We start from the raw sequence: 26,183 nt of genomic DNA on the forward strand, positions 1-26,183 counted from the left end.
GAGCTTCCCAGGCAGGAGGAGGAGCCTGAACCCTGCGGTCCAGCTGGAGCTTGGGGCGGACGAGGCCGGGGAGGGCCACCTGGGCACATCCCTGGACCCTAAGGTGGGAGTTTGGATGCTCTCCTGAGACAGTGAGGCACTTCTGGAGGTGGTGGTGGGGGGGTCATCTATTGTTTTAGTTATTATTAACTCTTAAACTTTTTCCTTGGAAGTAATTTCACATTTGCAGAAGAGGTTCTGCGTGTCTCTTACCCAGCTTTTCCTCGTGGTAGCATCTTACCGGCCACAGCACAGCTGTCAGCACCGTTGCTGCAGGTACTTACTGTTAACTCAGGGCCTGAGTTCAGTTTCACCTGTGTTTTCGCTAGTGTCTTTTTTCTGTTCCCGGATCATTGAAGGGTTTTAAACAGGGAGTGAAAAGACCAGATCTGTGGCTTAGAAGGACACCATGGGGGCGATTGGCAGGGGCACGAATGCCTCCTGGATGAGAGCGGGTGGAACGCTGGATCAGGATGGTGCCTTCGAAGACAGGTTTAGGAACTCCTGGAAAATACATGGTAAAATAGAGCTAAGGGGTGGATACGTTTGCCGGGGCAGAGTGCAGAGAGAGAAAGGGAAGAGGGCTAATGATGCTCTGAGCAACACCCACCTCTTAGGGGTCGTGGGGAGAGAAAGCAGGTACGTACAGAGGAGCTGGAGGAGAGCGGTGGGGAAGAGGTGGTGTCGCTGAAACGGAGGAAGGAGGTTCAAGGCGGGAGTCGGTCCACTGGGTCGATCTAAACCTGAAAGGCTTCCGCTGGGCTGCAGCCCCACGAGGCCGTGCAGATCGCTAGAGAAAACAGCCTGCAAGGCGCTGATGGGGAATCAGGTCGCAGGGCGGGAAGTGAGACCTGAGATGCTGACCGTGAAAGGGAGCAGAGCTTGGGAAGAGGCGTTAAAGGGAGCTTGTGTTTAAAGATGGGAGAGATTTGATATACTGACATGCTCTCGTGAAGGCAGCAGCACAGAGGCAGCAGTTGGAGCTGTATCTCAGAGAGAGGGGGTTACTCATAACATGAAGCCCCTGAAAAGAAGCCGGGGGAGGGGGAGGGGGGGGGCTTCAGAAGTGACCTTAGGGTGGGTCCTCTCTTGTATCAGGCCAGGACTGGCCCAGTGAAGTCGGAGACAGGGTTGTGTGGGTGAGGGGGTCCTGGGCGGTAATGGGGGGTCAGGTTGAGATTTGTGGAAAGTGGAGGAAGTGTTAAACGATCGCTAGTCAGAAAGGGCAGGAGAGCATATGCGCACACTGATCGGGAACACGGGAGACTGGCTGGGTGGTTGTGACGCCCAGCTGAGGTTGATGACTGATCTGATGAGCCACATGCATCTGTAAGGTGGCGCTGTTTCCTCTCTGGTCACACTCAGCCCAGATGCAGACACAGAGAAGGAGAGTTTGGGTATTTCCCGGCAGGGGTGATGAGAGGAAAAGGGAGCGAGGGCGTGGAAGCTCTTGGCAAGAAAGGCCTGAGATGGTGAGCCATGGATGCCAAGCTCCAGAGTGGGGTGTGCTGGTTATGTTGCTAGGACAGAAGCTGTTTGCTGTGTACCCAGTAGCCACTGACCTTCTCCACTGAACGGGGGCCCCTGGATGAGTAGGGTACCAGGGTGTATCCAGTTAAAAGGGTTGAAAGACTGCTTTTTTTAGTTTCTTATACAGCTAAATATGGTTATTTCCCTGAGTTCTGGCTAATGAGATGAAAAGAAAAGTGTGCGAGACCTCCAGGAACAAGGGAAAAGGGCCGTGACTCAGCCAGAATGCACGTTAGTCTTGCTTTTTCCTTCTTCCTCTTTCCTAAAATGTGGATGTGATGATTGGCGCTCCAGCAGCCATGTTAGACCATGAGATAACCTGGAAATTGGAAGCAACATACTAAGAAGAGCAAGGGAGAGAGGAGAAGCCTTGAGTCTCATGACTTTGTGTTGCTGTGGGACTTTTAAAAAGTCACCTTACTTTGCACGTCACAGACATCAAAATCCTTTTTTAGTAAAGGTTGTATCTTCCTCCCTTTGTTTTCACCTGGGTTCCTGTGGAAACTTGACTCTTAGCCTTTTTCGTAAGGGGGCCCCAGGTCCTGAGATACAGGAGGAAACAAGGTGAGCAAATGTTTCTAAGAGAGCCTGGCAAGGGTTCCCAGCTTCCCAGCCTGAGAGAGTGTCCTTGTTGCCCTGTGCCCTCCCTCCGCTTGTTTTGTCATGTTCTCTTTCCTGCCTTTACATTCTGGGTCAGTCAGTGCGTTCTCGGCGATAAGAAAAAAACCGATGTGAATCTCAAATAAGAGGAGGATTTCTTAGCTCGCAGAAGAGGCACAGCGATCCCAGGGCTGGTTGGTTCAGCATCTCAGTAATGTCATCAAGGATCCAGATCCTTCTCCGTTTTTCTTCTCTTTGATCTTCAGCATGTTCTTCACAGCCTAACTCCCCTCGAGGTCGGAAGGTGGCTTCGGCGGTCCCAGCCATTATGGGCAGACGTGAAAACATCCAGCAGAATATGAAAGACTCTTTCCCCCTCATGCTTCTCTTAAGACTGAAGAAATTTTCCTTGAAGGTCTTTCGGCAAACTTTACCCTCATATCCCAGGAGCCAGAGTGCTTGGCTGCTCCTAAACCCATGGCTGGCAAGGGGGTAGGATGTCCCCAGACAGCCCAGACCACAGAGGTGCCCCTCTGTGGTTGGGGCGGGGGGAAGCAGCGGGCTCTGCCAGGTCGGCAGAGAGGGAGTGGCCGTTGGGTGAGCAGTCAGAGTGGGCCGGGGAAGGGCGAAGACACGGAGAGACTAGGGGTACACATGGTTTCGGGGGTCTGGTGAGATGAGAGAAGAGGCCTGTTATTGTCAGGAACTGGGGATATTTGGATTTAATATTTCAGAGGAAGCGCAGTGGAGGATGCTAACCAGGTGGAAGACGAGATGCAATGGAGACGGTCGTTAGGGCCTGGTGGCCGGGTTCTCAGAAGACAGGCTGTGGAGGCTGTGCCAGGCAGGGCTCTGGGGAAGGAGGTGGCCGTGGTCTGGAGTGACAGCACGTGTTCACAAGCAAGGCCTCGGGTAGGCTGCCGGCGCAGGGGTGTGAGCCCAGGTCACGGGTGCCTGGGGTGCACAGACAAGTAGCCAAACTCTGTATCTCAGTGTCCATCTGGAAAGAACCTGCCCCGATGGGTCAGGCCATTCTGGGACGGGGAGAAGCCTTGTCACCTTCCCACTGGAACCACTCAAGGACCCCACGAAGACAGTCCCTCCGGAGCCCCCTGGGCATGGGGTACGGCGGGAGCTTGGTTGGGGCAGAGGTGGCTGCCCTCAGTAGCCTCCCCTTCCCTCCCCGCTCCCAGGTCAGGTCCTCTTCACTTGGCCTTAGGTTATCTGGCACTTCCAGCTGTGGTGTCCCGGGGCCAAGAGGAGGGCAGGGCTCCTCGGCCCTTCTACCTGGCTGGGGGTGCGTGGGGGGGTGGCGGGCACCCGCTGTAACGGCCAGAGCAGCCGCCCTGTTCTACGGCGTATTTCACTTTTAATTCTGACATATAATGTAATGATCTTTTTTAAGGCCCGATGATATTATCTGCCTGACTAGATTATTGAGTCTTCATCATCTCCAGATAAATTTATGGCCAGGACGAGGCTCAGGATTTATCATCAGTCAATAGAGCTCGATACTCTAACAAGGCGTGTAATAAGATATACATATTTAATGATCCAAGGGGAGGAGCGCTAATGGGAGCCCGAGTGAGTGGTCCTCGCCCGGGGCTCTGCCCCGGGGCTGCCATGGCTGGAGGGGCGTGGACGTGGTCTTTGCGCCGTGGTCCCCAGCTCTGGCCTTTCTCTGGGCTGCCTCAGTCTCCTCCCTGTCGAGGCGCCCCGGGGGAGGCGGACAGGCGGGGAGAGGCAGCCCTCTGGACGGCGTTCGAGCTGGGGCCCGGAGGGAGTACACGCTCCCCCTGGCACTCTTCTCCCTGCTTCTGGGTCTTGGAGGGGTTGGGGTGCCCTTAGACCTGTGCGCCCGGGCCCCGAGCGTGAGGGCGGGCCCGCAAGGGGAGGGAGTGCCGGGGCTTCGTGCCCAGCCCGCGCTGATGGTGACGGATGGTTTTTCATTACAGCCTCTCAGGTCCTGCCCGCGCCCTGTGTGGAAATTCTATTTATTCCCTAATTTGTAAAAATTCCCTCTTTATCTGATCCCAATCAGGGCGGGGTAATTGGCTCTCTGGGGCAGCGGCTGGGGTCCTTGATGAAGAGCTATGTGGATGTGCCCGGCCCGGCCCCCGCCCGGCCGCCACCAGGGCCCACAATTAATAATGATTTGCAAATGGCAGACAAGCAATAACACAGAAAGATGTGGCGTCCGCGCTGCCTCTTCCTTTCCGCCCCTCGCAGATATAAATGGCCGCAGAACAAAACCCAGCACTGTAAATTCTGGAATTAGTTATTCACCAGGATAAATGGGGCCTGGAGCCCCAGCCCCTCCCCCGCCACCCTTCTCACCCGCGCTCCCCAATCTGGGTCTGTCCCCAGGTGTGTTCCCGAGCCTGGCCCCCCAGCTCCGTCCCCCAGCCGCCTCCTAGGCCCTTCTCCACTGCGCTAGCTCCCCCCTCCCGTGCGGCCCAGAGTCGAGAGTGGACATCCGGGCCTGCCTCCTGCTCAGCCGCCGCCGCTTGTCACTGAGCTCCCTGGCCGCCCAGCCCGGCTCCTGTCCGCACCTGCACTGGGGTGTGCACAGAGCTGACGTGGCCGCCCAGCCTGGGAGGCGGGAGCTGGGGGAGTCTCGGTGCCGTCTCTGGCAGTCGGGACCCCTCCAGTCACTTGCCTGGCCAAGTCTGAGTTGGGCTCCTGGTGGCCGCACGTCCTGGAAGTGAAGCGCTGCTTACTGGCCACGCTGTTGTGGGCCGTTGGCACGGGCGTTTCCGGGCACTGTGCCCTCTCGGCCAGGCGCATCCTCTCCCCGCCCCCCAAGTGGCTGCGAGCTGGCGGGTAATGGGCGTGTAATGGCCTCATTTCCATGCCCGGCCTCCAGGAGCGGCGGTAAGTGTTTGATTGCCTTAATTTCCAAACACATCATTATCCCAGCTTTACCAGCGCTTAATAAACACTTTATGAGGATTTTTTTAAAAACATCTTCCGTCCGCATACTTCTCTGAAGTGATAAACTCTAATTAAGTCTAATATTTAAAAATATGGTAATGGTGAGTTGTTTGAATAAGTGGACTGCATTTCTGTAATTTCATTATTACGTAAAACACGCTAATTATTTGGAGCGCGCTTATTACGGAGAGAGAAATCGCCTGCTAATCAAGATGAAATTGCCTTTTCTCCTTATTGTGGAACCAGCGCCATCCTTCACCATCAGCCCTGTGGCACCTCCAGGCACCTCGGTGGGGTGGAGGAGGGCCGCGGGGAGGGGCTGGAAGAAGGGGTCACTTCGGAGTTGAGGCTGTGAGGGCCCTGTCTGGGGCGGGGGAGGGAGCTGTGGGAGCCCAGTCGGTGGGGAGAAGAGTATCTGTGTCTGGCCGGGGGGTCAGGTGGGCCCCGGGGCCCAGGCGATGGTGGGGGCCGTGCCTGAGACGAGGAACAGGGGATCGGGGGTGGTCAGGCTATTTCTGTGGGAATAAGTATATTATTATATATCACCGGACTCACACCACCAACGCCATGCTAATAATAACTAACCCAGCCACTGTTTTAAGCACTTAACAAATAAAAACTCATTTCATCTTTTTAACACCCCTTTGAGGGAAGTAGTTGCTCTAATTATCATTATTATTCCCATTTTAGAGAAGAAGAATCCAAAACACGGAGAGGTTAAATAAAGGACAGCGGTTTGCTTGGTTCACACGGTTACTAAGCGATGGAGTTTGGATTCGAACCCAGAATCTGAGGCTATACAGGGCCCTCTGCTGGTTCAGTCCTAAGCTCTCTGCCGTGGCTCCCTATCTCCTGGGTTCCCGTTTGTTGTGCCCTGAATCGCACCCAGTTGTCGCTTGAGATGCTGGCCCCCAGCACAGAGTTGCAGATTTAGCATCAGTTAAATCCGAATTTCAGATGAACAGCAAATAATCTTTTAGTGTAAGTACGTCCCAAGTGGGGCTGGGACCGTATTTGGTCTGGCAGTCCCCGTGGCCCTCGGTACTCAGGCACGCTGCTGCCAAGGTGTCCCGACAGACAGACAGACAGAGGTGGAGAGGAGAGGAGGCTCGAGAAAGTCGACACTCCCAGGTTCTGCTCGCTCTCTCCCTGTCGTGGCTCCTGGCTCTCGCGATGTTCCCTCTGCCCCTTTCCGGTCCCCGTTCCATGGTTCCTCACCAGCTCCCGGAGATTCTAATTAGCCACGCTGACGTTTTAGGCAGGTTGCGTTGGAGTCTTCCTTTAGGCCACCCTGCCTCATAGCCTTAGAGGGTCAGCGGCTTGTCACCGTGCTGCTCCGATGTCCCCTGAGTCTGGTCTGCCTCTTTGACCATCCATGTTCGGTCTCTTTCCTGGCTCCAGCAGATCCGCATGTGGGAATTGTGTGTGTGGCAGAGGCACCATTTCCGAAGTGTAGGGCAGGCATGGACAGCTCAGTCAGTGGGATAGGGCAGCTGGCCACCCACTACGGGGAGAACGGTCAGATCTACTTCTCCCCACCTACAAATCACAAAAATAAATTCCAGACAGATTAAAATGCTAAATGTGGGAGTTCCCACTGCGGCTCAGCAGTAACGAACCCAGCTAGTATCCATGAGGATGCGGGTTCGATCCCTGGCTCCACTCAGTGGGTTAAGGATCCGGCATTGCTGTGAACTGTGGTGTAGGTCGCAGATATGGCTCAGATCTTGCGTGGCTGTGGCTGTGGCCGGCAGCCGCAGCTCCAGATTGACCCCTAGCCTGGGAACTTCCTTATGCCATGATGCCATGAGTGTGGCCCTGAGGGGGGAAAAAAAAAGTTAAATATGAAAATGAAGTATTAGGAGAAAATACATGATGGTTTTCTCATAATACTGAGACAGGGAAGGCCTGTTTAAGCCCAGAAACTAGGAAGGAAACACCTGAAAAGTTTAGATGTCCCGTGGGAATCCCCAGACAGCCCATCTGAAGCTAAGTTCACCACTGGCCCTAACCTGCACCTTCGCTGCTTTGCCTGCCCCAGTGAGTGCCACTGGATCCTAAACTCATCCCTCCTCCGTCCTGCAGTCCCCTCATTAAGTCCTGCTCATTCCATTTCCTAGAAGTCCCTTGCCTCATCCCCTTCTCCACATCATCAGTGTATCGCCACCTCCATCTCTGCGGCCACTGGCCTAGTTCTGGGCCAGCCCTGGCCCCGGCTCTGCCTCCCGTCCTCCACTGTTCAGCTCCAGAGCCCAGCAGCCAAGTGGAGCCTGTCAGCCTCGGGTGGCTGTCCTCTGTGAGTTCTCACCGGGTGTCCTAAGCGACCTGAGCCCCTCTCCCACTAGCAGCTGCTTTGCCAAGCAGCTCTTTGACTACCCTTGGGCCCAGCCACCAAGCTCCTCCTTTGTTAGGTGCTGGCCCCACTCAGCTCTCTGGGGGGTTTACACGGCTGCCCCCATCCCGTCACAGGCTTGGCGGTGTAACAACGTCAGGAGTGGATGCCAATGTGCCAAATACGCTCTCGCTCTAAAAAGAGGAGGCTCATCTCGTCACGAGTGGATGATCCTGAGGGGACTTAAAACAGATGCGTCTCCTAGAACTCGGACGTGGGGAAGGCTGTGTTGTGGGCACAAGGCTGTGCTCCCTGCCCTCTCCCCCAGAACAGCCTCAGACTGGCATCGTTGCCGTGAGGGGCCACACGGCGGGGCTGCTGACCCAGGCTTCAGGCAGAGGACTTTGTGCTCCCTCTGAACTTCTAGTCCCCTAAGAGCCCAGATTCGTCTGTACTGATGAGCAGCTTGCACTGACTCGGGTTGGCTTCCAAGGCGGGAAGCCCAGAGCTGCCGTCCTCCTGACTTGCTGGGTGAGCTGGAACAAGCGACTTCCCCAGTCTGGGTTTCTCTTCATTGTAGTGGACCAGTTCCAACAAGTTAGACTGCAGAATCCCCGTAGGCAGGGTCAGTGGTCAGTTTGTGACATGAGCAACAGGTGGTTTCCTCAAGTGTGCTGGCCCCTACGTCATCAGTGCCGTGATTGCAGGCATGCACTTTCTCGCCACTGGGTCACGAGAAAACTAGCATCCTCGCCTTCCCTTCAGGAAGAGGAGAGGCATTCCAAACAGAACCTGTGCAGACATGTGAGTGTATCCCCCGTTCAGCCCTCCCAGTGACACCGAGGTAGCGTCCATTGTCACCCCCAGTGAAGCCGAAGCTCAGAGAAGCACAGCACTTGCTGCAGGGCACACAGCTAGTGGGCGAAGTTGAGCTTTCTGACTCCAAAACCTACACTGTCATTTGCAGAAGGCAGCGAGGGGTGCCTTGAGGTTGAAATCCGAGGGTGGGAGGTAGAGTGGCGGGGGCCAGACGCGAGATGGCGGGGTCTGTTTTTGCAGGGCCTTTACCCTGAAGTCCTACTAAAGAGCGTGTAGACTTGAAACTGAGGGCAGGGGAGCCGCGGAGGGGTTTACAGAGGAACGAATGTGATCAGATCTGTGTACGAAAGATCCCTTTAGCTCTAAGAGAGTGAATTAAAGGGAGAAGAAGGAGGACCAGCTTCTGTTACCAGAGAAGGAGGTGACGGGCTCTGGGCTGGGAGGTGGCTGCCAGAACGAAGGGAAGTAGACGATGAGGCGGAAGAAGACCTGCGGTCCATGCTTGATGGGAGTGGGGGAGAGTGCGGATGTCAAGCTTGAATCAGGTTTCTTTGGGGACATTTTTGGGGTGTCATTCACCGGGATGGAGAGCACAGGGGAGCGGAGAAGCTTAGGGGAGCAAAGGAGCTCGTTCCGGGACGTTTTGGGTTCATGTGGAAATCCAGGAAGCGGTGTCCCAGAGGCATTTGGACCTGCGGTCTCGGAGCTCAGGATGTGGGTGAAGCATCAGGTGTGTGTGTTGGGGGAGCTCCAGGCGAGACTGGGGCACGTGGACCTTCTCCCAGCCCCCGACCAGGCACAGGGGGGAGCTCAGAGCCTTCGCGCTGGCTGGCTGGTGGCCTGGGGGGAGGGGCAGGGCACAGTCACTTGGGCCAGGGAGGCAGATTGAGCGATTTGTCCAGCGATGAGGGAGGAGCCAGATGAAGTCAATAGAAAACTAATTTTCTTTTCTGCTGGAAGAAATGAGGTGTGTGGCCGCCGGGTAATTGCAGATAACGAGGGACTTATTCTTAATATGCACAGCGGCCGTGGTCCCCCGAGTGCCAGAGACGGGAGGGATGGGAGGTGCCCTGGCAAGGCCAGACTTATTTGGGAAGAAAATCACCCTATCGTAGCCCTCTCAGCGGTGCCATCGCAGCCTCTGGACCCTGTCGTAAACCTTCCCCACGCGGGGGCCCTTCCTGGCCCACCCCCTCGCCCACCCCTCCTGCAAACCATTCCCGCCCCCTTCCCCTCCCTGTCAACTGCCTAGTTCCTCCTGTCACGGCCCCTCCCTCCACAGCACAGGCATTCGCACTAAGGGAGACAAATGACAGGGCCTCAGCTGAGCGGGGCGCGTGTCCGGCCCATAAACCACGGGGATGGGTCACGTCTGGAGTTGCCATGGCCGCCACGACCCACCCATCTGTCTTCCCACTCTTCTGCCTCGGACCAGCCCTCGTGGCTTCCCCAGTGCCTGGAGGAACAGGGCGTCCCTGGGTCCTGGGTCCCGTCCCTGCCCACGTCCAGCATGGCCACACACACACTGAGCTCTGAGGGACGGGCCCCTGGTTTGCCCTGCGCAGGTCTGCAGAACTGGCACCTGGCTGGTGGTACAGTCCCTGGCCTGACCAGACGCCTCCCACTCCCAGTCTTTTCCTGGCTCTGGTGGGTCCCCTTTCTTAGTCTAAGGTCCTGGCAAGGGCAGGCTGGGAGCTCAGCGGAAGGGGTTGGTGCTTGACAGGTGCAGGGGCCTCCTGACCCCACCTTGACCTCACTACCCCCCCCCCACACCCAATGACGACATTGACGTGCGACACCTCTGCAATCCCAGCAGCACCGATCCCATGAAGGCGGAGGCGGCTGAGGTTACGGCCCGGGAGCATCTGTGGGCAGCGGGAGAGGGGCGAGGGAGAGGCGGGGGAAGGGCGTCCCGGCCCAGGACCAAGACGCCGAGGCCCCCGGGGTAGCCTGTTCCAGTGAGTCGCGTGTGGGAATCAGTAGGGGAGAAACCGCTGTGACGGGGGCTGGCAGGCAGAGACGGGCAGAAGCCTGACCAGCACCCACGCGGGGCCTGTCCAGGTGGGAGAGGCCGGGCTGCAGCTGCGCTGCACCGGCGGGTCTGGGAGAAGGACGGCTGCTGGCCGGGGTCTCATGAGAGAGGACCACAGACCTGGCCCCCGTCCACTGACCAGGGCTGCACAGGGGCTGGGGCCCCGGCCTGGACGTGCCGAGACCTGTGCCTTGGCACCAGTGGTGACGACCTGGGCCACGTCTCCCACACACACACGCACGTGCAGGCAAAGTCACCCTGGCCGTGGGCGTGATGAATGGCCGCACAGTAATGAAATGGAGACATCAAGGCGGGTGGCGGGAAGACGGAGTGTGGCGGACGGGCCGTCCCCACGCGGCGGCAACAAGAAGGATCGCCCAGCGGCTGGGGGCCGTCAAGGGAGAAATTACACATTTACTCTGCCTTTTTCTTACTGCGACGGCGCCCATACATCACCGCCGGGGCCGGGGCGGGACACGCCGGCCAATTTCCAGCGTGAGTTATGGGACCGCGGAGCACTGAGCCCAGGCTTCCTGCCGGCCCAGCCCGGCCCAGCCCGACCCGAGGCTGGAGAGGCTGCCCCCCGGGCCGGGAGCCCCTGGGTTGCAGCCTGTGGCCCCGACCCCGACCCGCCTCCTCCCCCACCCGCGGGGGAGCACCCGTGGGCCCGAGGGTGTGGGGCCCGGCTAAGTGTCGCCCTCTCCTCTTGCAGATGACTGCAAGAACATCGCCAACATCATGAAGACGCTCGCGTACCGAGGCTTCATCTTCAAGCAGACGTCGAAGCCCTTCTGACTGGCCGAGGACGGGATGGGGCAGGACAGGGTAGCTGCTTGGCCCAGCCCAAAACCCTCCTCTCCCTCACCAGAGGGGCAAAGGGAGTGGCACAGCTCTACGTCCAGAGCGTCCCCCAGCCTGCCCTGCGGGCTTGCGCCCGGGGTCCGGCCTGGCCACGCGGCCCCTCTGGAGCAGACACTTTGTGCCCCCCACCCCCACCCCTCAACCTCAGCCCAGAATTAGCACCTCCCATTGTGGGCCTGGGCTGGGGGGCCTCTTCCTCACCGCCTCCTCCCTGGTACACAGGCTTCTGCTGGGGCCGCCGAGCCCCCCTGTGCCCCCTCCCACCTGTAGTGCATGGTGTGTGGTGCCCCCAGGGCTCCAGGACAGATCAGGCCCTACCTTGTGTCTCCCCCCATCCCCGCTGTGAACGTGCCACTGAATAAAGTCGGGGAAACGAGGCCCTGGGTGTGTGTGGGTGTGTGCGCGCGGACCAGGCGGTGCTGTGCCCGATGCTGTCTGGCTGTGCCGGGGTGAGAGTGCCAGGCTGCTCTGTGCTCAGGGCCCGAGCGGGTGGGCACGGAAACACGTTTGGGACCCTCCCTGATCACACCCAGGGCCCCGGGCACTGTCTGAGCACGAGGCTGTTGGAAGCAGCATCTGAGGTCACCGCTGTGTATGACCATCTCGCGGGCAGAACCACAGGTGTACCCAGACACGGGGGTTTGGACAAAAGCGGACAGTGGTTAAAGGGCTGCCAAGGGCCTCAATGCAGTCAAGCCCCCGTGCCGCCCCCATGGCCTGAGAATGGAGACCCCCTCCTGCCCACCCTCCCAGCCAGGGGCATCGGGAGGGGAGGGAAGGAAAGGCAAGCAGCCCAGTCCGGCTCAGCAGCTCTATTTACACAGCAGCACCCCACCCGGTGTGGCCTCTCACGGCTTCTTGGCTTTCTTCACCGAAGAGGAGCTGGAGGCCGACTCCCGTCGCTTCCTCTGCGGAGACAGAGGGCTGGGCTCAGTGGCCTCCAAGGCCAGGCTCAGGCCGGCTGCGTGTGCTGCACGATCAGTGCGTTAGGTGATGGCCGCCCCCTCCCGTCTTTGCACGCCCCCCCTCCCGAGTGCGGGTTCCTGTTTCAGGGGCGGGGGCGGGCTCCCCAGCGGCCGGCTCGTGCTCTGCCGCTCTGTCCAGCCGCTTACCGAGTTGGGCGTGAGGGGCGCGCCCACCACATCGATGATGCTGTCCTTGCTGGGGTCGGGGCCGAGACCGGCTTCAGGCACCACTGGCTCGGCCGGGGTGGGGGTCGGGCCCGAGGCCGGTGTGGCAGGGCCCCCGAGCACGCCAGCCCGGGCCAGCGCCTCGTGCCGGTGCCGCAGCATCTGGAGCTCGTACTCGCAGTTGGCGCAGGCCTGCTTGAGCTCGTAGAGCAGCACCAGGTCGCTCCGCAGCTCGTTGAACATGTGCACCAGCTCCTCCGTGGGCGTCGGGCTCAGCTCTGCAGGTGGGCGGAGGACGGCACAGGCAGAGCTGGGGTCTGGCGACACGGACGGCGGGAACTGCCCGCCACCCCGCTCAGCCCCAGGCTAGGGTGGACACCTCCCGTGGGGCCCAGCCCCGCACTCACCCACGCCCAGCTCCAGCAGCATCTGTTCCAGGGCCTTGATCTTCTTCTGTCCCACAGAGCTTGGCAGCTTCATCTGCAATGGCCCAAGCAGCTCAGCCCTCTCCCCCTCAGGCGGTTCAGAACGAAGGGGACTGAAGGGCCCCTTCAGCGGGGGGAGGGCGGAGCAGCCGACCCCCGGAGGCAGCTCTGGGTCACAGATGCCAAGAGCCAGTGAGCAGGACAGCGTGAAGGCTCTGAGCTCCGCCTGGCATCCCCCTGGGGTCCCTGTGCGCCAGCCCCACGGCCTGCAGAGCCCAGGGCCCACACCAGGGAAGGCGGCCACTCACGTACCCGCTGGCTCCGCAGGGTGACACCTGCAGACTTGAAGTCTGGAAACTTGATGCCTGCGGTCTCGGGAACGGCCTGGGGGAGAAGGTGTTACGGAGACCAGGCTGTCACAGCAGAGCCGCGTGGGTCCCAGCCCCCTGCCGGCCCCGCGTGCTCTCCAGCCCTCCGCCCTGAGCGGGGCTGACTTAGTGTCCGCACCGGCTTCTCGGCCTCCTTCTTCTGGGGGAGCTTCTTCTTGGGGGCCTTGCGTTCCGTCCGCCGCTGCTCGGCAGTGGTGTCCGCTGCCGTAATCAGCTTCTGCAGGTCCTGGCTGCGCTTCTCCCGCTCCTTCTTCCGGGCCTCAATCTTGCGCAGCTCCTGCAGCAGGTACTCCTCCTCCGCCACCTGGGCCGGCGAGGGTGGACAGGGAGACGGGGGGCCATGGAGGGCAGGGAGCGGGGGGGCGGCACGGGCACGGAGGGGAAGGGGACCCGGGGGACGGGGCTGAGGGCGTGGAGGAGAGCGGGGGCTCACCTGCTCTGGGGTCCGATTATAGAGACGCTCCAGCTGTTCCTTCCGCCGTCGCTCGTGCCCAGCATCAAACACTGGTATCTTGAGGTCTGTGCCTGGCACGGCCCTCACGTTGGCGAGCTTGGCACAGATGTGGTAGTACCGCTCCTTCAGGTCCTCCACAGAGCGTTTCTGAGAGTAAAAACTTGGGCTGGGGGGATGAACGCTCAGAGGCGTGTGGAAAGGACAGCATGAAGGCGGTGGGCCCGCCGGGCCCGGGGGCTGGGCACACACCTTGAACTGCTGGTGGTCGTACCGGTCATGGATGACGACAAAGCGTAGGTCGAAGCGGCGGCTGAGGTCGAAGAGGTGGTCGGTTTCCGCCTTCGTCCAGGCGTCGTCGTGAAGGTAGAGCTGGTACTCCTGCTCTGAGTACACAGGCACCTGCACCGTCTGCAGGCAGGGAGGCACGGGGGACGTGCCCGCGTCACGGCACGTCCAGCAGGCTCCAGCCCCCGTGACCACAGCCCCTCCTGTTTACCGCCCATCCTGGGCAGGGCGAAAGCATATCCGCTGCCTGGGACCCGGTCCAGGGCACCTGGAGGTGATGTTTCCAGAAGAAGAAAAGAACTCCAGGACACCTGCCCGCCTCTGGGTCCACCCAGGACCAACGTCACCAGGCCCTCCGCCCCCGAGCCCCTGTACCAGGACACGGGCTTCTGAGCCCACGGTTAAGGTGAGGGGCCATGTGTAAGCGCTTCTGTGGCGTCCAGAGGTTAACTGCAGCAGGGCCCGTGGAAAAAGGCCCAGGAGCCCTAGTCATGGAACACTTGTCTGAAGCACTCCTGCCACCCAGTGGTGACAGTGAGACTTGCAGCTCCCCGAGAGTGGACCGAGGTCACCTCTCTATAGAAAAGGCACCTGAATTCAACTCCCAACACAGGCACCCCAGCTGGGCCTGTCAGAGACCACAGGAAGGAGATAAGACTAGGCTGGAGCAGGGAAGTTTCTAAATCGAAGACCACATCGGCCCTGAACCTGCTCTCAAACCCTCTATTTCCGCTGCCTCTTGGACCTCTACCAGAGGTCCCGCACACACCTCACACTTGACGTGTTCAGGGGACAGATGTTAACTAGACTTACTGGGGTCATCATTTCGTGCTGTACACAAATACTGAACCATGACATGGTAACCTGAAGCTAGTATATGTATGACATATACTAATTATACCTCAATTAAAAAAAAAGAAGCCGCATCTGAACATGCTGGGTACGGAGTCCAGCACCCTCCCTCAGGCGTCTATCTCCTCCTGCCCGCATCTCAGCCACTGGCACTGTCGCCCAGGCCAGAAACCGAGGAGGCCTCTTTAATTCCTACCGTTACCCTTGACTCCTCCCCGTCCCGAATCTGTGGCTTCTACCGCCCGATTCTGCACCTGTACCGCCCCGGCCCGTCCAGACCGCCACCGCCGCGAGGGACAGCCGCCAGCCGCCCCGCTGGCCTCTCGCTTGCACTGAGTCCCCTCCAAGCAATTCTCCATCTGCAGCCAAGATGGGGTTTCTCTGAACACGGCTACTTAAAGGACAGCTTTTGCAGCAGGGCTGGTGCAACTTATCCACGGTCTTCGGGAAGTAGAGAGACCGAGAGTAAGATTTAGAACTTTTATCTTAACAATTTCGCAGCAACCATACGCCGCCAGATCTAACATGAAGAAAGGCGGGCCTCTGTTTGTCTTTTCTAAATAACTTTCCTATCTTTATTAGTCCCTGATGAAAGGGACATTTTTAAAAGTATGTCCTTCATCAGATGACTTGAGAGGCAGTGTTCTAGAACACACAGCCGATCACGTCACCCAGCCATCCCGTGTGAACCCCCAAAGGCTCCCTGCGACTCGACAACGAAAGCGCCTTCGGGACAATTTGCAGACGCCTCAAGAGGAAGGACTGCCTGGCTCACTGCCCACAGGGCGCAGCGCAGCACCTGCGCACGAGAGCTACCGGAGAATGCTTACTGCATCCGTCAGTAAACACGGCTGAATGACCCAGCCTCTGCCCGCAGCCACTGTGCTTCATGGGTCCTGAGTTCCAGCCAAACGACTACCAGTTGCCAGAATGGACCAGGGCCTCCCTTTCAGCCTTTGCCTGAACTGCCTTCCCATTTCCCCGACTTTCCATCTAGATATCTTCTCACCCTTCCGATCTCTTTCCAGTTGGTTAACGCATTTCAATTCCCTTTAATTAAAAATACACTGAGGAACTGTATGGCCAGTCCTGTTCTCAGGAAGTTCATGGTCAAGCGAGGGAGGTGGTCACTCATTCACCAGATATCCATCAAGGGCCCACTCGCCCCGTGCCGGGGACACGATGCTGAATAAGATGAACAGGGGCCTTGCCTCCGCAGAGCTCACAGTCCAGCCGAAAAACCCACTTAGTACAGTGCAGTGACCTTGAAGCCGAAGGTGTGCCAGGGTGTAAGGAGTGGCATCTGACCCAGCCTAAGGATAAGGCTTGTCAGCGAAGAAGTGGGTGAGGCCTGGTTCAGTCCGAACTAGAAGAAAACTGGTGAGGGAGGTGGTGGAAAAACCCCTGGGCAGAAGGGGCACATACACAGAGCGATGAGAGAGAAATAGCCTGAAGTGTGCAGGTGGCAGCAGGGACATGTCAGGGAAATAAGACGAGGGCAAGACCAGGAGAGGCCTGGGGAGAGCCTGGCGAGCCCGCAGCAGCGAGGTGCTGCAGGCCTTGTGTGCCCAGCAAGGAGCCCGGAGTTCATCCCGAGGGCAAAGGGAGGCCACAATCAGGTTAGTGCCGAAAGAGAGGACTCATCCTCTGCAAATCATTGTTGGGAGACCACCCCGACACTAAGGAAGACGGGTAAAACCAGCTGGGAGAGCAGCTGGCAGACTGAAGAAATAATCCAGGTGGGGAGTTCCCTCTGAGGCACAGTGGGTTGAGAACCTGACTGCAGTGGCTTGGCTTGCTGTGGATGCGCAAGTCCAATCCCTGGGCCCGTGCAGTGGGTTAAGGATCCGGCCTTGTTGCCGCTGGGGCTTGGATTCGATCCCTGGCTGGGAAACTTCCATATGCTGCCGGTGTGGCATAAAAAATTAAAACATAGGAAGAGTCCAGGTGGGAGGTGAAGGGAGCTAAGCAGCCCCAGCGGAAGGCAGAGGAAGGGCACGGACCTGAGAGGCTTCAGATGAAACCTCAGAGGACCTGGCGCCTGGCAGTGAGGTGGGGGGAGACGCCGTCATGGGCAACTCCAGTGTGTCTGGCTTGAGCAAGAGCGGCGGGAGAGCCACGGACTGAAAGCAGGACCGAGCAGTGTTCGGATGGAGACGGTCAGTCCCTCACCCCAGACCTCATTCTCCGCCCGCAGGCACCACCATCTTCCCGAGGCTCAGCTCTGATCCTGAGGGCGCTCAAGACCTGCCAGGGGCCGCCCAGCGACATCGGCCTGGCTGCTGACCTTTCAGGCCTCATCTCCCGCCAATTCCTACCTTGGGCTTAAGCTGCATCAACAGGGAAATGCCTGCAGCAGCCCATACATGTGGCTGGTTTCTCATTTATGCCTCTGCTCGCTCTGTCCCCTCTCCCCGAACAAGTCTCTGCACGCCCTTCCTGCTATCACGTGAGGACATCCTTCAAAACTCAACTCAATACGAAATGACCCAGCAGTCCCACGCCTGGACATATATCCGCAGGAAATCTAATCCCAAAAGATACATACATCCCAATGTCCACAGCAGCACCATTTACAACAGCCAGCATGCGGAAGCAACCTAAACGTCCACTGACAGATCAACGGAACATATATTCACTATCTTATAATAATCTATCAAGGAAAAGAAAATATATAATTGAATCACTGCAGTTCACCAGACACTAACGAAACACTGAAAATCAACTACACTTTAAAAAAAAGGGGGGGGGGGGGGGACTCAAGTTCTAACTTCTCCTGGAAGGTTCCATGACCTCTGGTCCTTCCCAATATGGCATGTATCCCACCAAACCATAACTGCCTCGCCTCCTCCCAGCTCCCCAACAACACGGAGAGTTTCTGGAGGACAAATATTGCGTCTGATTCATTTTTGTGTCCTCGATGCCTGGGCGTGACTTGGCGCGGAGCAGTATTTACTAAATACAAAACGAACACGCTTTTGTCTCCACCTCAAACTGTCCCTCCCCGGCCTCAAATGCCTTCCCTCCTCTCGGTTCTCCCTTCTCAGTCTCAGGTCTCCAGCCTCGCCCTGCAGGGGACCTGAAGGGCCCCGGGACAGTTTGGGGCCTGGGGAAGAATGAGGGGTCACACCTTGACGCACGGGGCCTGAGAAGCCGGCGAGCCGTCCAGGGGAGGGGTCCGGGTGCAGATGGATGTACTGGGCTAAGGGGAAAGAGGTCAGACCTGGGAGCCCTGGGTTCAAGCCCTCGTACTCTCAGGCTCAGAGACTAGGCTAACCCAAGCTGCAGGGCCTGCCAGGTGGTATCGTGTAGTAGCTCCAACGACAGGCTAGGAAATCCTGGCCCGGCCCAGCTCTGCTGCTCACCAGCTGCGTGAGGCTGGGGGAGGCCCTGCTCGCTCCCTCTGAGCCTCGGGAATCCAGAGCAGAGCTAATAACGCGTGGAGTGGGTGCTGGCACGGAGGATGAAGAGCACAGGCAGATGTGACGCAGAAACAGCGTCAGCAGGGCTCAAGGACTAGCTGTGTCACCGACTTCTAGCTCACACACCAGCTTCTCAGAGAGGCCCTCTCTGCCCCCCCATCCACAGGAGGCCCCCCCGCACTTATAAGCTCACCCTCTGTCTCACTGCATAGCCTGGTCTCTTTACGGATGGCTCTTACCTGGAAGAACCCCGTTTGTTTGCCTGCATGTGTGTTATCTACCTCCCCCCTTCTCTGTCCCGCTGTTGACTGAAATAATCTGAGCGCTGAGGGCGACGCCAAGTCAAGGATGATCCCCAAGTTTCTGGTTTGGGCAACTGGCGGAACGGCGGTGCGGTTCACCGATGTGGGGAATAGATTTAGAGGCAGGGAACAGAGGGAGGATTAGGCGTTCTCCTCAAGGGTATCTACTGGTTCTGAAGTACCTGTGGGGCCTTCGGGGAGAGATGGAAGCAAAGGATTGGCTGCAGGGGAACCACTGCTCTGGACTGGAGATGCTAAGCTGGGTTAAGGGCACACGGAGGGGACTGAGGTCGCAGGGTAAATGAGACGCTCTAGGAGGAAAGGAGAATGAGAAGAGGAAAGCTCTGAAGAACAGGGACAACTGAAGGGCCGAGACAGCACACCAAAAACCAGACCAGGTCCAGAAGACAGGTTCCACGAGCAGAGAAGACCCAGAGTCCTGTCCTGCAGGTATGTGCCCCACGGACTCAGTGGGAAACCATGGCGGAGACAGAGGCTGGCCTGAGGGTGCCTCCAGAGCCAACGAGGAGGCTGGAGAGCCCGCGCCAGGGGCTCAGAGTAGGTGGGCAACGCTGGCCTATGTCCAGACGGTGGGAGCTCACCTTGTTGAACCTGGCGAAGGGGTAGTCCTTGCCCTCCTCAGCTGCTCGTCGCCAGTGGAAGAACATGGCTCCGTCCTTGCGGGCAGGGTTGGTGAATGGCATCCACTTCCAGGGCCGCACCTTCTTGGAGCCCAACTTGGCCTTTACCGTGCGGTAGCCTTGACCAGTGTCACTGGGGAGCAGTGGGGGAGCATCCCTGGCAGCACGGTTTAAGGTGGTGAGAGATTAGAGTCACAAGGTATGCACAGAGCCCTTGCACCCAGGCTGCTGAGCTACCCTAGAGCAAGGAGGGCAGGTCCTGGAGTGAGAGATCCCAGCTACTGCATTTAATAAGCAATGGGGGCCCTGGCTGAGCAGGGGAGTGGGGAGAAAACTGCCTGGGAAAATGAGGAGTCGGGGACACGCAGGTTGGCCAGAGACCAGAGCCTGCAGGATCTGGGATTCTGATACTTGCTTCTTGTCAGAGTACAGCAGTGCATAGACTTCCCGGTGCATGCCCTCCGGCCTCTTGAAGGTCAGTGTCTCCGAGGATTTCTTGGACTTTTTCTGGGGAGGGAAACCACAGGAGAGGAACCACAGCCTAGTCTCCCTTCCCTGAAAATTCTTTAGCCCAGCTCAAACCCTGAACAAACCAGCACCTACAGGTACAATGACACACATACACACAACGAAACAAAATGACACACAAGGAAAGCACAGAAATCCACTCAAGGGGCGCCTGGGTCTGAGCAGGTCATTCCCTCCTCAACCCACCTCACCTGGCTAGTCGTGACCAGCGAGAGCAAAAGATACTTTTCCAGCATCTCTCAGCATGTCACGCCGACTTAATGCCCCCCCGTACCCCCAATATAACGAGTGCCACACTCTCTAAGTCCTCTCATCTCTTGCACGTGTCACACCCTCTTGGTCCCCACCATTTCCCACGGGGGCCCCACCTCCTCCATCCCATGTCAGTGAGACACACATTCTCTATCCCGTTATGTCACGTCTTTTACCGCCCATCTCGCTAGAAGTGTGGCACCTCACCATCTCCCCCAGCTCTCTTCGGCTGTCACTCCTCCCCACCACTTCACTCCCGCTGCTCAGCGTTCTCAGGCGCCCCTGCTACCTTGTCCGGATTGATAATGTCCTTCTTGCTGATGGTCCCGGAGGCTGCATCCCCCTCTGGACCCCCGAGTTCTAGAATGTCCCTCACATCTGCGCCCGTAGCCATCGCGCCTGAGAGATGGGGGCGCGGTTCCGAAGCCAAGGGTCAGCGCCAGAGGAGGGACCCGGCTCAGATCGGGGGGCGGAGCCACTTCGGGGCCTCGTGGGGGCGGGGCGAAGAGGGGGCCCGCGAGGGCAAGAGCGGCCTAGATCGGGTGGGCGCCCGGCCAGTGTCCCGCCGCCTGGGTCCCGCTGCGGTTCCAGCTGCCACCTAAGCCCTAGCGCCTCTGCAACTAGAGTGCCCAGCGGCGGCCCGGCAGCTCCCCTACTCCCGCAAAGCCGCGGAAAGAAACTTCCGGTAGCGCGCTTTAGAAATGCGACCGACAGGAACACTTCCGGCCGGTGCTTAGCGGAAACAGAGCCGACTGGCAACCCAGCGTGAAAACTACTGACCGCGCAGACTGCGGCCCCCCCAGGCTTCCAGGAGCCCGCCGGTCTCCTGCGCTGCCTGCGGCCGTCTGGCATTTTCTGCCTGCGTTGCTCCGACGTTTTTCGGGCAATGACAAGACAGTTCACAGCTTTGTGACCTCGGAAGTCGCTTAATTTCTCTGAACTTATTTCTTCACTTTAAAATGGAAATTGTCATGAGACCTGCATAAATAAAGTGCTGGTAATCCATGCAAAACATTAGCACATGCTTTTTTTCATTAAATGAATTCGTGTTGTTAATTTCCCCTGTTCTTTAAGTGCTAAGTGTGTTCCAGACACTGCTAGGAGAGGGAGAGAACTAGACAAGGGAGAGTTTCCCAGGGCGGCTGCCAAGATGGAGCGAGGGCTGACCTTCGCGGGCGCTTCTTCTGAAGGAGGTGCCTGTGGGTCAGGGCCTCGTGGGGCTCGTGGGGCCCACTGTTACAGCAGCTCAAACTAAGACAACTTAAAAAAAAAAATCTTTTAAATACAGGTTGTATTTTTCAGTTGGTGAGTCAGTCTTCCCCAAATCTAAAGTGTCTCACAGACCTCTTTGCAAGGCAAGTCTTTTGCTTTTCTGAACTAAATAAATAAAAATTAAGGTAGGAAACAAGATAACACACCGTGTACCACTTACCTCAAAGAAAGAGTCAGACAGTTTCGCGGCCGCCTTTGGGTTTGGAGGCTACATGTCCTACAATTGGGCATGCTGTTCTGACTCATTTATCAGAAATCCAGTCGAGGACTCACAGCACAGGTGCCCAGAATTCTGAAGTCAGGCTCTGATCCCACCTGTAAACAACGGGCCGCTACTTGAAAAGCAGTCTCTGGCTTACAACGACCCTGGTGGAGCCTGAGCACCTGTCCGTGAGACGCCATGAGACCTCCCAACATGTACTAAGACTTTTCTGATCCACCAGGCCATAAATCTGGGGATGCAAGTCAGCATTCCAGGATACAGCATAAGGAGTATATAGACCTTTCCTATTTTCTATTACAAATATTTAGAGCTATAAACTTCACCCTAATCACTGCTTTAACTGCATTCCGCTAACCACTGGACATTTTCATTATCATTCTAATTTCCCTTGTTTTTGCTTCTCTGATCTATGGATTAGTTAGAACTACATTGCTTAATTTCCAAATGTTTGGGGATTTTCTAGGTATCTTATGGTCATTGATGTCTAACTTAATTTCACTGTGGTCAGAGGGCATGTTCTATGAGACCTCAGTCCTTTCAAATTTACTGAGAGTTGTTTTACGGCCCAGCATATAGTCCACGGGTGAACACATCAAGTGTATTTGAAAAGAGTGTGTATCCTGCTTTTGTGGTATAGAGTTTTATAAATTCCAATTAGGCTAAGACGGCTGATGGTATTGTTCATATAATGTATGTCTGTTGATTTTTTGGTCTATTGTTCTATCAATTGTTGAGGGCTTTTTTTTAAATCTCCAGCTATGACTGTAGAATTGTATATTTCTCATTTTAATTGTCAATTTTTGTTCCACATAGTCTGAAGTTCTATGATTAGACTCTAAGCTCTGTTATTACACATTTATAATTATTATATTTTCCTGGCGTATTGATCCTTTTCTCATTATCAAGTATCTATCTTTATCTCTGGTAATGGTCTTTGACCTGAAGTATACTTTATCTAATAAATAGCATAGCCACTCCAGCCTTCATAAGCTTACTGTTTGCATGCTGTATCTTTTTCCTTCCACTTTCTTGCATCTTTTAAAGTGCATCTCTTTGTTTTGTTTTCGTTTTCATCTTTTTGCTTTTTAGGGCCGCACCTGCAGCATATGGAAGTTCCCACTCTAGGGGTCGAATAGGGGCTGCAGCTGCTGGCCACAGCCACAGCCACAGCCACGCCAGATCCGAGCCCTGTCTGTGACCTACGCCACAGCTCACGGCTGTAGCCGCTTAACCCACTGAGAAAGACCAGGGATGGAACCCACAACCTCATGGTTCCTGGTTGGATTCGTTTCTGCTGCACCACAGTGGGAACTCCTAAAGTGCCTCTCTTGTGTAAAGCAGATATTTGGGTTTTGCTTTTCTTTGTTCATTCAAACCATCTCCACCCGTTGAGACTATAAGTGTTGATTGAGGGACGGGCAGCAGAGGAGAACACCCTCAGGACCGGTCTCATTTCTATCCTTCCTACCTGATGACACACGCTTTTGAATGCTATAAACTTTAGAGCGGCTCAAATAGTGTGCCGGTTATGTGGGGAAGTTCAGGCTTCGGGCTCACCCATGGACAAACACTCAGTCTCTATCAGGTCCCAGTAATAAAATAAGGCTGTTTCTCAAAGGAGATCGGTTGCTTACCAAATAGGGTGTGACTTTCCTCACTTCTGCACTGCTGTCCTGGGCTTGCTATAGACTCTGTCACCACGGTTGGCAGCATGGGTGGATCTCCGATGGGTCGCGGAGACCAGGTGGCCTATCTGCTTACACTGCAGCCTAGACCAAGTGGGCAGTTTCCTTTGCCATGGCTTTTTCACAAAGCCGCCAGCCTCTCGGGTTACGCCGTAAATGAGTGGGATGCAAGACACCCACATGTGATGTATGCTCCTCAGAAATCCAAGAAAACGACCAAGTACCAAAATTCAACTAATCTAACACACTGTCAACTGAAAGGTGCACCTTTATTTATATTCCACTATGAAGAACTTCATGTTATCAATTAAATCATAGCATACCATTGATTGTAAGGTGAATTCCACTTCAGAAGCGTTAGAATATCAGAAAGAACATTGCGAATGTACTAAATGCCACTGAACTGTTCACCTGAAAATGGTAAATTTTGACATATGACTTTTACCCCAATAAATTATTTTTTAACGAGAATTAGTAAAATGTAGTATTCTACCCCTTTCACATGGTAGTCGGGTATGAGGTGAAGCAACGTGTATTTATGAAGGGACATTGTAACCCTCCCTAGAACACTGGCCCGCCAGGAACATCATTGACGTGTATTTTCACAGAATTTACCTTATTTCTTTGAGTCTAAGATGCTTTGATCTTAGCATAGTCTTTTCTTTCTTTCTTTCTTTTTTTTTTTTCTTTTTTTTTTTTTTTTTGTCTTTTTGCCTTTTCCAGGGCTGCTCCCAAGGCATATGGAGGTTCCCCGGCTATGGGTCGAATCGGAGCTGCAGCCACTGGCCTACACCACAGCCACAGCAACGAGGATCCGAGCCACATCTGCGACCTACACCACAGCTCACGGCAACGCCGGATCCTTAACCCTCTGAGCAAGGCCAGGGATCGAACCCGCAACCTTATGGTTCCTAGTTGGATTCGTTAACCGCTGAGCCGCGGTGGGAACTTTGATCTTAGCATATTGTTGATTTACCGGAAGAGGTCAACAGAAGGCTTTCACAAAACTATTCCTCCACTGACAAGGAGTCACAAGTCACCCATTAGCCTCAGCAGAGGAAGAGGAGCCACTTCTGCTGGCCAGAAAGACTCAGAGTGGTAGGATTTTGGTTGCTCTGAGTCATCTGATTACTTTCTTTTCTGGTCAGTGCTCCAATGGTCACACAAGAGACCTGTCAAGGCGGTGATTGTAATTGATATTGTACCATAGCAATTCTTGATGTCACACGTTGGACTTGCTTTTCAGTTGCTATGAGCCCCATAACTGCAAGAGGTAGGTTAATTTTATCATAGACATAAAAAGTCAATGGTTGACTTGTCTTGAGCCAACATTTAGGTTATTGAGTTTCACATTCTTTTTCTTCACTCTGTGCAGACATGAGCTCCCTTTCACTGCAGTTCACGAACCCCTCTGCCCTGCATCTGCCCTCCACACTGTTCTGCGGCAGAGGCCACTTGGCTCCTCAAAGCTTTGCCTTCAGTGCATCTTCCCTTCAGGTGATAATCAATTGCAGGTGACAATCTATGGGCAGCAGGCCAAGGGTTACCTTTAATATTAGCTGGATTTTCAGTGCCTAGAAATAAATACCAAATTCATGCCTGTTCTGATACCAGTTTCTTTATCAGTTAAAGCTCATAGTTCTGAGGTACCTTTTGCAGCAAAAAACAAGCAGCCCAAATTGTTCCCAAAGGAATTAGAAAACCGAGTGGAGGAATAATCACAGAAAAACTAACGGTATTGTCATGGATCTACAATGTTCAGAGTAACAGGCTGAGAATTATACGCAGATGAGCTCTAGCGGACTGTCAAGGGACAGATTGTTCCATCTTTTATACAAGTCGACTTGAGAGCATGTAAGAAGGCGACATTTTTCTCAACTCAAGAGAGCAGCACACATCAGACCCTGAAATAGAGAGAAATGCCTGCGAAGAATACCTAATTTTCACCTCATATGATGTATTTTCAAAGATAAGAGGAGTTCCCTCTGTGGCTCAGCGGTTAATGAACCTGCTAGGATCCATGAGGATGCAGGTTCGATCCCTGGCCTTGCTCAGTGGGTTAAGGATCTGGAATTGCCATGAGCTGTGGTGGAGACCGGCAGCTGTAGCACCGATTTGACCCCTAGCCTGGGAACTTCCATACGCTGTGGGTGCAGCCCTAAAAAGCATAAATAAATAAGTTAATTAAATAAAAAAATGAGAAAATGCTGAACATCCTAATCAAACGCTTTGCCATCGGTCAAGTCATATTCAGGCCCTAGATTGCCACTTGGTAGGTATTGCTTGACATCTCTAGAATAGAAACTTAAGTCTTTACCAAAAAAGACATCTGCCTGCAGGAGTTCCTGTCGTGGCGCAGTGGAAACAAATCCAACTAGGAACCGTGAGGTTGCAGGTTTGATCCCCAACCTTGCTCGGTGAGTTAAGGATCCGGCGAGGCCAGGAGTTATGGGGTAGGTTGCAGACTCGGCTTGGATCTGATGTGGCTGTGCCTGTAGTGTAGGGTAACAGCTGCAGCTACAATTTGACCCCTAGCCTGGGAACCTCCATGTGCCTCGGGTGCGGTCCTAAAAAGCAGAAAAAAAAAAAAAAGCGTTGCCAGTGAAACATTAAATCTGTTAGAAGAAAATGTGAAGGTGATGACAATGATGGTGATGATGCAGATCATTTGTCACCTAGTCTTTTTTTTTGTTTTGTCTTTCCTAGGGCCGCACCCATGCGACATATGGAGGTTCCCAGGCTAGGGGTTGAATCAGAGCTGCAGCCGCCCGCCTACGCCACAGCCACAGCAACTCGGGGTCTGAGCTGTGTCTGCGACCTTCATCTCAGCTCACAGCAACCCTGGATCCTTAACCCACTGAACGAGGCCAGGGATCGAACCCGCAACCTCATGGTTCCTAGTCAGATTCGTTAACCACTGCGCCACGACGGGAACTCCTGTAACCTAGTCTTGATGCATGTGACATGTATACTTTGTCTTGGATTCATCGTGTTGAAATTAAACATGCACGCTGGATGTTTTCAAGTTGTTTTAGAAAACTTAAATGATAGCAAATACAGTCATCATACTTTTCAATCAAGATGTTGGATTTTCAGAGTTCCCATCATGGCTCAGTGGAAACAAATCTGACTAGTATCCATGAGGATGCAGGTTCAATCCCTGGCCTCACTCAGTG

At 55.5% G+C, this 26,183-nt stretch overlaps 2 protein-coding genes across 19 annotated transcripts in view; one reads left to right on the plus strand and one right to left on the minus strand.

Annotated features, from left to right (window-relative positions):
• ERI3 (ERI1 exoribonuclease family member 3) overlaps positions 1 to 11,524 on the plus strand; it is a 125,500-nt gene extending 113,976 nt beyond the window's left edge. For all 18 annotated transcript variants that reach the window (XR_014808512.1, XM_021096789.2, XM_084965376.1 and 15 more), the window contains one exon: positions 10,999 to 11,524. Coding sequence is in view for 17 of the 18 variants with exons in the window: in XM_021096789.2 (XP_020952448.1) it covers positions 10,999 to 11,081 (83 nt within the window). In the remaining variant the exon portion in view is untranslated. The remainder of the gene's footprint in view (positions 1 to 10,998) is intronic.
• A 420-nt stretch (positions 11,525 to 11,944) lies between these two features.
• On the minus strand, positions 11,945 to 20,529 carry DMAP1 (DNA methyltransferase 1 associated protein 1). The gene is given in 10 exon segments (NM_001243640.1): positions 11,945 to 12,055; positions 12,260 to 12,555; positions 12,685 to 12,757; positions 13,015 to 13,086; positions 13,210 to 13,395; positions 13,525 to 13,692; positions 13,795 to 13,953; positions 19,009 to 19,204; positions 19,463 to 19,554; positions 20,117 to 20,529. Coding segments are annotated over 10 exon segments (1,407 nt in total). The 5' UTR covers positions 20,222 to 20,529; the 3' UTR covers positions 11,945 to 11,995.
• Between the last annotated feature and the right edge of the window lie 5,654 nt (positions 20,530 to 26,183).

This window comes from Sus scrofa, chromosome 6, assembly GCF_054392235.1.
Source record: "Sus scrofa isolate SSC_HxYL_T2T_F1_AM1 chromosome 6, Sscrofa_HxYL_maternal_Yorkshire_Landrace_v2.0, whole genome shotgun sequence".
Lineage (NCBI taxonomy): Eukaryota > Metazoa > Chordata > Mammalia > Artiodactyla > Suidae > Sus > Sus scrofa.